At 43.2% G+C, this 16,789-nt stretch overlaps 1 protein-coding gene across 1 annotated transcript in view; it reads right to left on the bottom strand.

Annotated features, from left to right (window-relative positions):
* Window positions 1-14,599, bottom strand: part of CAPN8 (calpain 8) — a 29,556-nt gene extending 14,957 nt beyond the window's left edge. Inside the window, exons 1-7 of the mRNA XM_021552742.3 lie at window positions 14,319-14,599; window positions 12,056-12,125; window positions 4,255-4,373; window positions 2,952-3,085; window positions 2,548-2,716; window positions 1,493-1,576; window positions 596-681 (exon numbers count right to left, since the gene is read on the bottom strand). Of these exons, the coding sequence (XP_021408417.2) occupies window positions 596-681; window positions 1,493-1,576; window positions 2,548-2,716; window positions 2,952-3,085; window positions 4,255-4,373; window positions 12,056-12,125; window positions 14,319-14,555 (899 nt within the window). The 5' untranslated portion in view covers window positions 14,556-14,599. The remainder of the gene's footprint in view (window positions 1-595; window positions 682-1,492; window positions 1,577-2,547; window positions 2,717-2,951; window positions 3,086-4,254; window positions 4,374-12,055; window positions 12,126-14,318) is intronic.
* Window positions 14,600-16,789: the final 2,190 nt, after the last annotated feature.

Below are 16,789 nucleotides of genomic sequence, written 5' to 3'. Positions count from 1 at the left end.
GTAAAATTTATGCCATTCTAAATATAAAAGTAGAAGAGGTGTTGTCACTACCACGCTCCCAAGATAGTTGAAGCCCAGACAGTTTCTGAGAGATTTTGAAAATTTTGTGTCCTTATCTTAGTCACCATCCCAGATTTTTCAAGATTCTCAGATAGGTACCAAATTTTGGTGTGATTTAGAGCTGAGCAACCTCAGAGTCAAAGCAGAGGTATAATGGTTTACCCCTGCTTTAACTCCCAGGAACAGGACTGGTTTGTATATTTTACTTAGGTCCTGGAATCACTGGTAGGATCAATTTGAGAAAAAAATGTCTTGCAAAATGATGTGGATGTGGCTTGCATTGGGCTGCTCAGAGCCAAACCAAGGGCTGTTGTCTCTGATGAGAAAATTCCGCCTGAGGCAGGTATTAATGCCCGCTGGAAAGATTGGATCAATATCCAACCTTGGTAATAAATTAATAGTGTTTTATTCCAACTGATTTAGTAGCTCTCCCAAATACACTTTGTGATTGGATTAACTGCATTGTCCCAATTTAATTTTTAATAGAGTCCAAAATACACCAAAGAGAGAGAAGCAGGGGCATATAAAAACCTACTTATCACTCCAAGATCCAGTCCATTCTACTTCACCCCAGGGATTCCTAAGCCTCACTAGTTTCTCTGGCCGTCCTCGGTAATATACCTAAAAGATCCACAACAAACAGAGCCTGAGCACTTCCATTATTCCAGTCATCAAAGGGCAATTGCTTTTCAGATAGGATAAAACATGATTTGTACTTGTGTGATGCAGTCCATTACAATTTGCAATAGTTAAAAAACACCTAGATGTCTTCCACCCTTATTTTACATTATCCTGTGCCTCCAAGTGAGCCATTAACTGCAGCACTCACCATTTCATATAATGACAGCAACCTGCAAGGAAAAATATCAGCTACAAACCAGTAAAATATCTACATCCTCAAAAGCAGGGAACATAGCACAGCACTGCACAGCAAGGTTGGAAGGAGGTTATCTGGCATGGACATCTTTGTAATGACTTCAACTTCAGAGGAACAGGAATACCTGGGGCTCACTCTGAAGATGAGACTCAAAAAGTTCATCAAAGAGGCTTTTACTCTTTTCCCATCAGCTCTGACTGGGAAAATGCTCTCTCCCACCTCACACAACATAAACACATGGGGAATGGCTGCCTCCTCTCCTGCTCCTCCTTTCTGTACCCTGAATTTTGGCAACAGCTTGGCGCACTTTTACACTTTGTACCCCAGCCTGTTGGTACCATACAAATGGCAGACTGTACAATGTGCTCCATACCACTACTTGTACAGAGCTTCTGACCTGACTGAGTGCTACAGGTACTTCCTTTTTCTGTATGAATGTATAAAAGTTAGGAATATTTTTATGGTCGGTCACTGAAAGACATCAGAAAGTTGAAGGCACTGCAGTGTTGCAACCCCAAGCTGGTTTGCCTGATGGCCCCAGAGAGGCTGGCTTACCTCCTCTGCTCCAGTGATAGAGTAAGCATGTCCTTTTACCAGCTTCAGACTTGTGATTGCTTCTATTTCAGCTGTAGCAGTTATCTGGAGCAATAAAAGCATGCACATTTATGATTATATATTGCGTATGAACTGAGCTTTCATAAACAAATTAATATGGGGGAAGATATCCAAAGTGGTGTTCACAATGAATACCAATATTCTTGATGCAAAGTATATTAAATTAAGGTGAGAGCCACAGCAAAAGCTGTAGTTTCATGTCCCTTAATATGCAGTCCAAGCACAGAAGAAATTCAAGAATGTACAATGAAATCTATCTCTAAATCCAGTTCCCAGCTCAGGTGACAGATCCAGTCACATGCAAAGATGTGTTCACATGAACTTAGTTCTAACCTGTCTCAGATGAGATCCAGTATAGAAAAACTGAATTCTGATAATTCTGTAAGCCACAATGCAAACAAGAAAATTAAACAGGATGTGAAAGGTGTGACGTTTTCAAAACATGTTCAAACATCATCTGTAACTTGAGAGTTACAGTTTGTATTATAGGTGTCAGTAATCCTTAGGACTGAAAAACAAAGCCGGAATCAGACTACCGGCTACAACAAAGTGTCTCAGTGAGTTTGTCTCTGGCAGTCAAATGTCTGGAACTGAAATTACATAAAATTTGAATGAGAAATGATATTCAGAGAATGGAGTTCATGAAGACCAGCAGGCTGTTCACAGTTCTAAGTATTACCACATGCTGTCATGGAAATAGGGAGACATGATGAGCATTGGTTATTTAGAACCTTGTCCAAATTTTTTGATACTGAATTCAATAAAGATCTCACATTAATTCAGTTTGCTCTTGTAGCAGACTTTCCTACCTATATTTTACATTGGTCTGGGCTTTTGTCACAGTATGGGCCAGAGCCCTGGGAAGCAGAGCAAGGAGAGTAAAGACTTGTCAATCCCAAATCCCAAATCCCACATTCCAATCCCAAATCCCAAACCCCAAATCCCAAATCCCAAATCCCAAATTCCAAATCCCAAACCCCAAAAATCCCTCTTACATCGATGGAGCAGCCAAGCAGTGACCCAGCTCTCAGGGCCTTCTGGATGATTTGGTAGAGGTTTGAAGGAGCCCTCCGTAGCTCATAGGACTCAGAGATGCCTCCAGTAAAATCCTCAAAGCCCTCCACAGTGGAGCCTCCTGCTAGAGCTTCATAAGAGCCATTCAACCTGTGGGGGGAAAGGATAAGAGCTATACAAGGGTCCATCTCCACCTGCAAGCACAATGTGACCTGGGGCAAAAAAATTCAAGCCCCTTGAAATACAGTTGGCACCACCCTTTATGGACCCAGAGGGAACTGTAGATGCGGGGTGGGAGGGAGGCTGCCTTAGAATGAAGAGTGTTGTGACTGACATCCCTGGTCTGGGCCACCACCAGAGGCACAGCCCCCACCCAGCCCCGTACTTGGCGTAGGCCTTCTCCAGCAGCGCGCTCCAGAACTCGTTGCCTTCCTCCGAGTGCACGAAGAGCAGCTTCCCGTTCTTGGTGGGCAGCCTGTCGTCCACCACCACGTCCACCCACTCCCCATACTGCCAGAACTGAGGGAAGGAAGAAAGGAAAAGATGATGGAGGCTGGTGTGCCCGAAACAGCTCCACGCTGCCATCCTCCTACTCCTTCACCTGTCATCCCCCTGCAGAAGCCACTGTAGGGTTACTCCCGTGCTGGGTCCTTCTCCTTTGTAATAGACAAACTCCTCCCAGCTACATGGATCGTTCAGCAGCTTTCTTAATGCTATATAAAATTTTGTTGATAGGAAATATTAACAGCATCTTGTTGTACATAGCATCAAAAACATTGTCTGAACATGTAAACTGCATTTACACGGTGGACAGCCCAGAAAGCCAGCATAGAGATAGGATGCTCTGAACTATCTCAAGGCTCAAACCTTAAGGGAAAAAAAAAAACAATATGCCTGTAAAAATGCCTGTAAAAAGAGATCATTTAAAGTGGAAGTGCTCAATAGTGTTAATCACTTCTGCAAATACTAGGAAACATGAAAAAACATTGCTAGTGCTAAATTTTGGCCTCAAAGCTAGAAATGTTTATTCCAGGATTTGCTGCATTCCTGAAAGGAGAAATGATAATTCACACCATAACACTCAAAGGTGAGCTGGTGGAAGGGCTAGGTATGTGTTCTAAAACTTCTGTCCTCACCAGAACAGCTCCTTTAGCAGGGGAATCTACACTGCTCCCACCTGAGCTTAACCTCCAGTCAAAGCAGGTTGTCTAAATCCCAACACTCTGGCTTCACAGGCAAGGAAATAAAGGCAAAGCAGGGAGGGAAAGGGAGGAAGCAAAAGGCAACACACCAGCCTGCATTCACTCTCAACAGCTGGCAGCAAAAGAGCTTGGTTTGGGCTCATGCAGCCTGATGGTTCAGATCAGTTTACAAAATCTGCAGAACTCCCCAGAGCCCCATCTGTAAGACAGCAGAACCTCACCAGTTAGCAGGTGTCATTCAACATTATTTAACTCTGTTCTTATTTTCTTTCTCTCTCCCCCATCAATTTCATGTACACACTGTAACTGTTGATTATTTCACATGTTCCAAACAAAACAAAACAAACAAACAAAAAAAACCCAAAAAACAAACAAACAAAAAACCAACAAAACAAAAACCCACAGAAAAAAAATCTGAAAAAATCTGCTTCTAATTAAATACTAGTATTTTCCTTTTTTATTCTCAATCCCCTGATCGCAGGGTACCTGGAAATGAAAGATTCCAGCATAGTCCTCCTGGAAACTCTGAGCCTTGGGAACAACACGGAACAGAATATCTGGATTCAAAGTGAGAGATGCAATGGCAGCTAGGAGCCAGCAATCGCCTAAAAAAACACATTACAAGGCAGAAAAGTTCATTAATAACTCCATAAGTTACACTCTCACCTGGACTAAAATGCCAGCAGTAAAAGCTATGCCAGACTCAGTCTTGGTTCAGCGGTCCATTCTTGTTCTGTTATCTCTCTCTTTTGCTCATTTTCCACTCACCCAAACCACACAGGTATCCTGGGGCCTCTGAGGCTGACCATGGTAGTAATTTGAATGGTCCAGTTTGTACTTTGATTTTGTAATGAAGCTGTGAAAACAGGCTGCTTCACCTAAGCTTATTAGTGCCCTTGGGAGATCAAAAGCACAGCCAGAAGGAGAAGGTATTTGAGGTGTGTGGGTTGCAAAATGGCTGGGCAGGACAGAGTTAATGACCTGTGGTACTTTAAGTAGACTCAAGCCACTACATGTGGGGCAGACAAGGGCTCAGGAGATGTCCAGTGGAGGGCAAAAGCTCTGGGTTGATAGAAGGATGGTGGGACTTCCATTCCTATCTTTTGGAGAAGGTTCAGTGGATAGCTGGAACAGCTGTGGGCCTATTCCGCCTCAGCCCTTTCTTTGAAGGTCTGAACTTGAACTTGGAGCTACTGCCAGAGATTTGCCCAGCAGTCTAATGGAAGATGAAGCCTCCTGGGTCCTCTGAAAGGAGGTCAATCCTTTCTTTAGCCCATTCCTTACTCCCTGGAGGCAGTGTGCCTTGCAGCTGGAGCTGTTTGCAGGGTTGGTTTCCTGTTTATTGAGGATTGGAGGCTGAGTGAGCAGAAGCCTCTGTCACACCCCGGTGACTCGTCGTGTTTGTACACTGCCAGCAGCAGGAGGAACTTCTGTGGTTCTGCTTTATTTCTGAGGTGTGCAGAAAGCCTCGCAAAAAAAAAAACTGCTCTGAAGGTACTAGCATTTTCCTGGTTTCCTGAGGATCATCTGTGCCAAGACATAGCTCCTTTGGCAGGTGCATATTCTGCAGAAGGAGCCGGCATCACAGCTCTTGCTTCAGAGGTAATAAGTGAATTGAGAAAACAAGGAAAGGGTTTAATCTGCAGCAAGACTGAACATCCTAGAGCAGCAGTTAACTCTTTATATTGACTTGGGATTTATGATTTAATGCCATGGTGAATACAAGTGTAAAAGTAGGATGAAGGGACTTGCCAGGTGCTCTCTGCTGCCTGTACCCCACAGGGAGGTACCCAGATGGCTCCTATGAGCTGCTTTGAGAAACCTCTGGAAAGGAGTGTCCCCTGGTGTAACCACCTGAGCTGGCTGATCACACTGTGGGTCCTAAGTCATGATATGCAATATGATATATTTCTACCTGTACTGGCAGTTCAGGCCTTTCTAAAGAGGAGGGGAAATCCATACTTTATATGTGACGTGCTGCTTGAGCCTTCCCCCAGGATTTTCTGCCTTATCTTGGCTGCCACATTCAGAGAAGAGCATTCAAGCTGGAAGGGGGCAGACAAATGGTTGCATTGCCTGCTTCTCCTTCATGCAAGTGCATTTTTTAAGAGAAGAGGTTAAAAAAATTTGTGCTCATCCTATACAAGTGAGGTTTGAAGAGAAAGTGTGAGGCAGGTTAAATGCTGCTTTGCAGAAAAGCTGTTTGAGGCAAGGGCTCTTAGTTGAAAGATAATATTTCCTTTGCAGAGGAGGAGATAAAATAAAAGGATTGTGACATGTTTAAAGTGGAAATAGGGAAAAGTCGATGCTCTGCATATAGAAAAGAAAGTCCAGAAGCCTCAGAACATCTATGAGCAAAAACCTTCTCAAGAAGGGATCAACTTGGTGGCCTGTAAATTTCCTCCCAGCCTTACGTACTTAGGTATAAAATAAGCAAAATTATAAGAGCACAAGGTCTGAGGAAAAAAAGGCTTTAAGAACATTCTCTTCCAAGGAAATGTAGATGCAGGAAAAAATGAGACTGAGAACACTCAGATCTGCTTTGTAGCTATTTCTTCGAGGCTTTCCTTAGTACAGTGTATGCCTTAAGCTGTTAAAATCTCTGTTTTCCTTGAAGAAGTAGAAATAATGGTGATAAGTCTGGGGAATGGATTTTCAGAGGAGGAAGAAGAAAAGCCATATCAAGTCAGAACTGAAATCCTCATTTTTCCGATGCTGTGGCTGTCGCTGGCATGCTGTGAAGTGCAGAATATTATTTCTGAGAAGGAACCAAGGTGGGTGTCTCTAGTGATCCTGTTGTGTCCCTCCACCCTGTAAGACCAGAGAAGGCCAGCAGCAGTAACAAACTGGTGCTCTCCCAGTGTTGCAACATCTGGAACAGTTTCCTCTAAAATCTTGGCCAGGATTTTAAAGCCAATGAGTGAGAAACTACTCCAGGTTTTGCTGAGGATGGTGTATGTTGGATGAACAGCTGGGCAGAAGATTGGTGAAATGAGGGGGTTTTCTTAAATATGTTGTTTACTTCCCTCCTCAGAACTAAACAGTTTCAGAATCTCAGCCCAGAGGATGGCAAATGCAGTGTGAAATCCTTCAAGGCACCTTTCTTACAGCATGAATTAATTTCTTAGCAGCTGGGAGAGTGAGCAACCTGGATGCTGCAGGCTGTCTCCAACACACCAATACAGTCTGACCTCCCAGGGAAGCATTTCAGGGCATTGCTGCTCAAAGCACACCTGGGAAGAACTGTGTTGGAAGAATTGCAGTGCTGGACTTGGTCTTAAAAGCAGCCATGCCTCCCTAGAGCACTGCAGAGTCCCATCTCCAAATCTTGCTTTCCAGGGTCTAATAGCTTTGACTAAGCTTGTGCCAACCAAAAGGAACCAGCTGGGAATTGGTTAGTAACTTGATAAAAAATGGAAGTGTGTCTGAATGTAGGTGGTTTGGGGACATCTTTGGATAGCAGAGATGCACAACATTCAGGCTCCTGTGATATTTACTTTCAGAGGATGTAGGAATCTGTCCATATCAAGGAGCTTCCATGACAGGGCCTAAATTGTGCAGTTGGCTTCTTACCTTCTTGTACACCATAATGGGATCCTGGCCTATTAAGAAGCCTTCTCAGCCCTACTGGATTAATATATGACTAGTTCTAAAAGAGGACAAATTGGCACTTCCTTTTCCCTTTTTCAAAGTTCAACACCATTTTGCCAGTAGCAAGTTTCACAGTTCAGTTTGTGATTGTGCCTACAGCACAAGCTCCCCAGAAAGGCACCTTATGTAGGACCCTCAGACATGTTCTGGTTCAGCTGCAGGTTAAAAGTAATCTTTCACTCTGTGAGGAAACTATTTCATTCCATTCCTAAAAAGGGAATTTTTTTGAGGGAGAGAAAAAGAGGCCAACTGATCAATTAATTAGAATGTATTTCAAATAGTCTCACAGTCAGAAAAATGACAATATCAAAAATAATTTCTGCTCGCCGTATGGGTTTAAAGTTGCAGCATTATAGTTTATAAAAATAACTATTTTTTTTAAAAAAAAAGCTTTCTCAATATTAGCCCTCCAATCACTTATGGACACATATCACTGCTTCTGTTCAGTGTCATATTTCATGAACAAAAGTTTCAAACAAATGCCAATTACAGTGTTTACTGCTGCTACGGAATGTCCTATAAAGAAGCCAGCTTGATTTCTGGATCTGAAGTCATTTGAAATGTTAGTAAATGGGATTTTTTTGCTGTTGTGTTTTTGGGGTTTTTTGGTTTTTTTTTTTTTTTGTTTGGTTGGTTGTTTTTTTGTTTGTTTGTTTGTTTTTTAATTTAAGCAATCCTGACCTTGAATTTGTGGTGGAAAATGAAGCCTAGCCATGCCTATCTCCTCTGTGTGTGTGTGTATTTATATATAGATATATATACAGACATGTGTGATCTTGGAGAGCTACTTTGACTGTTAGTGCACTTGAAATAGAATCCCTTGCTGCTCACAGGTGTCCTGAGTTGGCTCCAGCTCTCAGTGCTGCCCAGGCAGCCCTGGCTTACAGAGATAATCAAATTGCTGCGGCGAATAACGCATCCTTGGTGACCTGGCAGCTCAGCCACTCCTCTGTATTGATGATGTTTACCCAAGCATGCTCCACTTGCAGAGGCCATAAAATAAATGAGAAATTTGATTCGTTTCAGTTGCTCCAGAGCTGTGCTCACTTTCTGTTTAGCTACCATCAAAGTGTCTAGACACAAAGCATCTAAACTCTCCTTTGACCTAGAGATGGCGAATTTCAGCCGAAAATCCAAGTGTCTGGTTCCAGGATGCAAGTGGACAGCACAGAGTCATTTCTGTCCGGAGTCTGTTCTGGCTTGTTGCTGTTTCAGCAATGCCTGGTGTTCAGAAGGGATCCAAAACCAATGCTGTAGCTTCCTGGATTGCCAAGCAGCTCTGACTCTCAGCTTTAGTCTCTGCTGGAAGCCCTTGTTCAGAGCTTGTAGTACCTGCGGCATCACACCAGACAACAAGGAAGCACTGACCCCACTAGCTTATAATTTATGGCAGTGCAGGTTGCCTCTGCTTTGAGAGTTTAAAGACTTTCTTAGGTTTTCTATGGAAATTAATTCTGTACTGCAGCTGTGTACAAAAAGCCAAAGAAGAATCCAGCAAAGGAACGGGCTTTCTTCTCCTTGGAGTATCCGAGTTGTTAGTGAATGTATTTTTAATATCAATGGGATTTATTTGCTAGAAGCAGGATCCCAAATATCCTTGAGCCCATGGGATTGAATGTCAGAAGGGCCATGTATTAATGTCTATAGCAAAATAAGTGAACGAGCCCAGTACTATTAAGTTCTCTCCTGCCCACAACCTCAACAGGCATCAGATCAATCTCAGAGCTGTCAGGCTTTGGTTTGTTCTCCAGGATACCTCTAATCTCCCCAAATCTGCCTGTAGGACGAGGCAAGCACAAAGCCCATGTGGGGCTGGATCCTGGGCTGGTGTGAACTGGTGCATTTGCCTTGGCTTCAGGGAGCTCCTGCAGCTGCCAGCCCAGGGAGCTGCTGTGCCCAGAGTGGCCTCTGGGCATCCAGAGCAAAGGCAACTCATGAATAGAAATAGTGTGGATCTGGAAAGCTAATATTAAACCAAGGGGCTTTAAGTACATTTTATATTATTTAAATTAAATTTATGCCACTTACTTCTTAAGAACTTCTGCAAACAGTCCTCAATTTACCTTACTCAGATAGCAGCAAGAAAACTTCGTAAGTCACCTTTAATAACTAAGACTATGTGACTACATTTCAAGTTGTTACTAGGCTATCAAAAAGGTATGGTTCAAAGAACTTTTAAAACATTTCAAGGCTTTCAAGTCCCCATCAAACTTCCCAAGCTGATATTCATCTAGCTTACGCTGTTGTCAAAGAAATAAGTTTAATGGAGTGAGACCAGCTCTGGGTTTTCTTGTTCCTTTTGTTCACATAAACCCAGACCTGCAGTGTTATTTTTAAAAGAAAAGAAACATGTCAGAGAATATTATTAAAAATAGGCTCTATTTCTCTAAAGGATGTGTTATCCAGTCACATACGGGGTTTATGTAAATATGTAATCAGGGTCTGTTTCAATAGAAGTGTTTTACATGAGGGTTTTAGTAACAAGGACTTTGATATTCAAGGTATTGGATCAAATATCAAAAAAAGCTGAGTATGCCTCAGAGATGTAAAGCAAATACCTGAAGGCGAGAAGGCAAATCCCATGCCTGCAGTTTATTTTTGTGAAGGGTCAGTGTGTGTAGAAGCAACTGTAAGCAGCCTTGCAGAAACAAATTGGATTATCTTTCATTATTTTCTCTTTTTCTTCTTTTTTTTTCTTCTTTTATTTTTTTTTTCTTTTTGTGTGTGTGTGTGAGAGAGAAAAATCAAGCTTCTAATAAGAGCAGAATCAGATTTTGGGGCTTTTCTTCTAGTTTTGGGATAGTTTTCAGGACCAGCCTTTGGGTTCCTGCCCACAAAAAGATGTCTTGGGAAAACCCAGAGCAAGGCACCCTCCCCAGGAGGTTTTGGTGTCCAGTTCTGTTGTTACCACTATGTGACAGATTTTGGTACTGATCTCTAAGGAAAGCCCATTTAGCACAAGGGACTGGGACTCCACAGAAACATTCAGCAGGTGACAGAAACAGAAAAGGGCTCAGGGTATTTGTATTCAGTTTCTAGGCTAAACACGAATAATGAACAGACCTCTTCTAGTTTAAAAACAGATAATATTTTTCAGTCTTATAGCTTGGAAACTGGGAAAATGAGGTTTTACTTCAGGGGTATGTTCTTAATTTTTTTTTTTTTTTATGCCATTATAGAAACTTTCCAAATAGGAGGTGACAAGAAATGTCACTTTTATTACTTATTTGAGCCATTCTCCTGAAATACAGTAAGTGATTTCCCCATACTCTGTTTTAGCATCCACCAAATAAATATCCTGGAGCAAGTATATGATTTGGAATCTTTTTTTTTTTAGCATTTGGAGCACAAGCCCACACACCAGGGAATTTTTTAGCAAGTGCTTTAATAGTGCCATGTTTACAAGAGCAGCACTGGTGTTATTTATCGCCAACGACTTGCAGAAATTGTTTCAATCTCATTTGCACAATGGATGTGCTGGAAGACCAGCGAGGTCAGGAGTACTGCAGTTAGCAGCACAGGAGGGAGAAAGGCTGATTTCTCTGTGTCTAATCTATCAAATTCTCATTACAAGAGTTTCAGCCTTCTCGCCTCTCTATGCAGTCAAGGGTTTGCTGCTGCTGTCCTCTGCAGCTGGATCTCATCAGTGAGGCAGGCAGGGAAGGAGCTGCTGCTGCAGCTACTCTGAGAGGGAATAAAGTCCCCTTACAGCTCCCTTCTGGCCACTTGCACAGCAGCTCTGTTTAGCCAAAGGCAAACACTGCAGAAAAAATGGGTAAAGGGAAGTTTTTTTATGATGGATGTCTGGGAGAGGATGAGTGCTGCCTGAGAGATACTTCCTCTGTATTCCTGATTCAGGGGGCTGAGCTGCACTGCCTTTTTTTTGCCTGAGTGGCTGGTTCCTGGTTGCTCCTGTTCCTGCTCACAGCTCTACATGAATGCAGTTCAAACAGAAAGGAGGGTTCAGCATGAGGGATTTGGAAAAATCTGTTTGCTGTGGATGGTATTACAAATTTTACATTCTCTGTTCATTTCTTTCTGACGTGGTCCTTGTTTCTAACTCATACTTGGACCATCCTGCTTGACACAAAATGGCACATCACAGACCCACTCCCCCTACTAAACCAGTTCCTGTTCTGTTCCTTGGTTGTTGTGTATTTGTTTTGTGTGAAACTGAGCCAGGAATTTGCTCTGCCTCCCAGATAAAAGCACCTAAGGACTAGTCTACAGCAGAAAATTTCCCTGGTGTCCCTTGTCCCCTGAGTCTTTGGAGCTGCTCTTGCTGGCATGGGCACAAATCTCACTCTCCTGCCTCAGGGCATGTGCTCCCATGGTTAGACTGGCATCCACCTCTGTCTTAAGAGGTCAAAAGCAAACCAGTTTTCTGTTCCACATAATTACTGCCTTCCTCCAGGAGCCATTTTGGTGTCTTCCAGTTTTGACATAGCTCTAACAAACCCACATATACTCTATCTCAGGCAGCAGTGCTGGTATGTGAGTCCTCTTCTTGGGTGTCTGTCCCTCCATACTATGTCTGGGAAGTAGCCAATAAAATGGTTCATGTATCATGAGTTTTTAAATGAAGTTTCATTTCTTTTTCTTCTTCCAAAGCAAAATTCAGAAGCACTATACATACCCAGCTCTCCTTGGCAGACATCTGTTCGGGTAGCTCCTCCAATTATAAACTGAGGGTTGGCACATAACTCCTGAAAAGACACCATTTCAAAGTTTGCATCACCCTTTCTGGTCTGAAAAGTTTCCTTTTCTTGTTCCTTGTTTCAATATTCAAAAACTATTAAACACTTTGAACACGTCTTTAAAAATATACCCTTTCTCCTCTGTCTGATTAACATGGTCCCAGGAAAAAAATTATTTTTTAAATTGAGGGCTGCATGTATTTTTTTGAGGCAAATCCTGATGTCCTTTGTTACTAGGCACTGACACTGATACTACTGAGAATTTTTGATACAGTGGGGCCAGAGGTGAAAATTCACCTCAGCATTTACATTTTGTTTCACCTTGCTGAGACTTTGGTTCAAGCAGCACAAAGGAGCTGGTGACCCTAGCTGCTGCCTGTGCTACTGGAACTGTGCTAAGTTTCCAGTGCCAACAGTGTGGAGGATGTTCCTCCACCCTGACCCTGCTTCCTGGGAGGCCAACCACACAAATGGTTTTATTAGCAACAACACCCCTTTCTTCCTGGCCCTTTGGGGCCAGCCAAGTGGGTTATGGCAATGACTGTCCCTCCTATCCCTACTCCGAGCTCTCCAACAACTCATGGCCTATATTAGGAAGTCGTTATTGGCTCTCTAGAGACAAAAGCCTTTTCTGTTTTTCTGAGAATGTTCCATGAGCTTCTGGATGGCAGCAAGGAGCAGTTTATAGGAAGCCTAACTTGGCAAGCAGAGTTGAAGACAGCTTAGGCAGTCACTGGCTCTCCTCGAGAGCAGCACTTGGCAGCTCTGAGCATCCCATGGAGAGCCAGAGACAACCCAGGACTTCTTGTGTATGATGGAGAGCCACTTTATGAACCTTCCCTCCAATAGGAATCATCTCAGCTACATCCTTTTGCTCCTGTCCAGTGGAGAGGAGGCCAGCAGTAGTTTACCCACCGCACAGAAGGTTTTGTGTCATTTTTTCTCTTCTCCTTTCAAAGTGCTGCACCTGGTGTCAGTCAGCTGCATATGACTTATTACTCACCCAGACACCTGTGATTCCTGAGCCACTCCCAGGTGCCACATGCACCTTTCACACAGCCCAGCTTCCCTTCAGGAGTCCCACAGGCTGGTCTCTGGCAGGCAGGGCTGGGACATTTAACCCTGTTGGATCTCAGCCCTCACTTATTTCTTACCCTGCTGTGCTTGTGGCTGCACCTCTTCCTGCAGCAGGATCAACACTGTTCTTGTATGAGAAACACAAGACTAATTTAATGAGTTTTCTAAGGCTGATCTTCCCCAAGGACAGGCAAAGCCAAGAAACACATCCATGGTTTTTGTTGAGGTAACATCCAGTGCCAGAGTGAGGTGCTGATGGATAAGCAGGGTTGTCAGGGTTATTAAACCTGGAGTTACTAAACCTGCAAGTTTCTGTTTCTCACTTTTCAGGTGAAAAAATAATAAAGTCCAAGGCCTTGAAATTTTCTTCTCGTTCTCCTTTCCTCCACCAGATGGAGGTAATTAATTTGGGGGGGGGGGGGGGGCAGGCGGGGAGGAATCCCCATTTTTAAAAAATATTTCTTGATGCTGCAAAATGGCAAAGGTGAAGTAAGTGGGGACAAAAATAAATTACTGAAAAAGGAGAGTGCAGAAAAATCTCTCCAGCCCTGATTTGGTAACTTAAAAAAAAATCATCATCTAATCTCTGCTGATGAAAATTACTTTCTTAGAATCACAGGCCATTTCTATGATATAAGTATTTAGGTAATAACATTTCCAGTCAGTTGCTATTTAGCTGTTACAGGCAGCTTGAAGTGAGGCAGAGGATTTTATTTAGGTATTAGCCTGATTTCCTGAGGGGCACAGTGGCAAGACCTCGGTGTGGGTGCTGCTACAAATGAGAGTCAGTGGGGTGGCTCATGGTCTGGTGGGGCTTTTGCATCCACCTCTGGATTGCACCCTGACCTTGTAGCTCTCTGGAGCTGGGATGGACAGGAGGACAGCAGATTGCCAAGAAGCAGATGCCCATGAAGCAGCTATAGGATTTATAATGGGCTGAGAAGATGGTGATTCCTTTTCCCACCCCCTGTCCAACTTTGCTTCTGCCGTGGAAGTAAAGCAAGAAGATTTAAGAGGAAAATACCTACAGGAACAGTGAATATTCAGCTCAGCAGTGATTTAACCTGGATGTTCAGCTGGGCTTTGGTTAGCTTTGAACCCAGTGAAATAAGAGAGCACTCTTACCGTGGGGCGCTTCCAGATGATCCCCCGAGTTTTGAAGGAATACGGTCCCAGGTCCTGGTAGCCCAGAGCAGAAGGACAGGCTGGGAACTCTTCATCCTTGAACAGCGTGCCAGTCTGCAGGCACTGCTGCTTCAGGGCTTCATAGTCCTGCTTCAAATACTTGATGGCATTCCTGTTGGAGCCCAGCCCGTCCGCTGCTGCTCGTTCTTGGCAGAGTCTCGCCGTGACCCTGGCCATGCTGCCCACCTCCAGCACCTCTGCAGCTCTGCCTCTGCCTCCAGGACGAGGAGAGGAGGTGGATATGGGCAGGCAGCAGGCTCGGGTGGAGCCAAGGACTGCCCCGAGTGCTCCAGCAGCCCTGCAGGGAGGAGGCACCAGGAGAGCAAATATGTACCAGGGGACAAAGGCTGGCATCACGGGCACTGCCTGCTGCTGCTCCCATGGTATTTGCTCTTTTTGCTGTCCCTTTTTAAAATACTCTTTTTTAGCCAGAAGCCAGGGAGAACTTTTTGCAGGCGCACCTGTTACCAGATGGAAAGAGACTGTGTGTATTCCGAGTGCTGAAAGTCTGGTTTAAGGGATCAGTCCTTTAAAAATTCAGGTGAAGATGGTTCAAAACTCCTTTCCTCCTTCTGAAATGGGACTCTATGCTTTTGGAGGGTTGTACAGCCACAAGACCTGGAGCTGGATATCTATTGCTACAGTTTACATGGCTATGGAGATGCCATGGAGTTTTAAAGCTAGGGAAAATCAAAAACCAATTCTGGCTTTAATGACATTTTCTTAAAAAGACCCTCTTTGGTACTCTCAAAGGAGTATGAATTTATAATTTAATTTATTAGCAACAAGAGATGTGAAGTTGAGAGAGCTATAGCTGGCCACTTGCAGAGGCCAAGGATACAACCGAGGAGTATGACCTAGGCCAAAAATGAGAAATTGTTTCACTGGATAGGAGTGAAGCTGCTAAGCCCTGCTACCCCTCTCCCGTATCACTTTAGGCAGAAGTCACTAAAATGTCCCCGTCTATAAAAACAGGGTGTGGTCTCAGCTAGTGAGAGATTACCCATCATATTTACAGTCTTCTGGTGGTGTTTCCTGCATATAAAATTTTCACAGGCTGAAAACAAAGAAAGCCTTGGGTGCAAAAGGCTTTATAGACCTTAGGAAATAGTGGTTCCTATTCTTGTAGAAGAAAAACTCCATTTCTACCCTAGCAACCCCATTTTGTAGTGACACAGGGGGCTGCCTTTGTAGATTTAGGAACTGAAGGAGGAAATATTTTCCATGGAGCACAGCTGCTCTCTGCTGTCATCCTGTGGAATGGCTGGGATTTCCCAGCTGGGAGCTGGGTAAACAGTAACTTTGTTTGCCAAGGAGCACGTTGGATGACTACCTCTAGGTAAATTTAGACAGAAGGTGTGGGGAAGGGAAGAGAGAATTTTTAAGGAATGAAACTGGTGAGATAAGGAATCCAAACAGAGGCTAGCCGGGTTGCTTGTCCACAAATATTTGAAGAGAGTGAATGCAGAGGAGGAAACAAAATTACTTGTCAGTTCTAGGCAGTGAAGGCTGGGCTGAGGGAATTAATATATCAGTTACCCCAAAATTAAACTAATTCTGTTGAAATTGAGTAAAGAAAAAGAGTGGCCAGCATTTTATCCCTGTTGCATTTCAGTACTTCCAGGCATGTCTGTGTACTGAAACCGAGTGAGGAGTGGAATAACAAAAGGTTGAGGGGAGGTTTTTTTTATTTCCAGGGTGGATTTGTTTTCCTGCCAAAAAAACCCACTTAGGGGTACCCACTTTCTTTGCTCATGAGGCAGAATATTGCTTTCTTCTCCTACCCTGCATCAGTGCCTTGTGCTGAAATTCCCTCTGTTCCTGTGGTCTGGAAGACTGCTCCTAAATTGATGCAATGAAGCTGCAAGTTTGGCAACATTGTTCATGGAAAAGTGGAGTGTCCCAGAAATTGGAAAAGTTCATTTTGAACAAATGAAATATACTTGCATGTACTTTTTGAGACCTAAAATTGTTACACTGTGTGCTCTGCAACACCAGTTGCCACTTTCAGGAAAGAACATGAAATCTTGCAATATCAAAGGAGATCAATTTGGCAAGCTTTGGTCCATATCCCTGCACTTCATTGCATCCCATGCCTTTTCACAACTTTCACTTCAGCAAAGAGTTTAAAAATTTATTTTCAGTATCCATGCATTTTTACTAATATCATTCCCTCAATGTTCTGTCTTCCTCCTTGATTTTTACCCCTGATTTTGCAATGTCTGTGAGGTTAATTTTGACATTTAGTCCTTTCCACTGCAACTGATTTAATCTTGGTCCATTTATTTGTGGTCACTTAATTTCAAAATGTTTTTCTTTTTTTTCTTTTTTTTTTTTTCCAATTGCATTTTATTTAATCATATCTCCTTTCCAGAGTGGTTGTAAGGTTTACTTTTCTGTTTCCAAGATTT

Source organism: Lonchura striata, chromosome 3 (genome assembly GCF_046129695.1).
Source record: "Lonchura striata isolate bLonStr1 chromosome 3, bLonStr1.mat, whole genome shotgun sequence".
Lineage (NCBI taxonomy): Eukaryota > Metazoa > Chordata > Aves > Passeriformes > Estrildidae > Lonchura > Lonchura striata.
The sequence above is the reverse complement of the archived record's forward strand: the minus strand, read 5'-3'. Positions and strand labels throughout refer to the sequence as shown.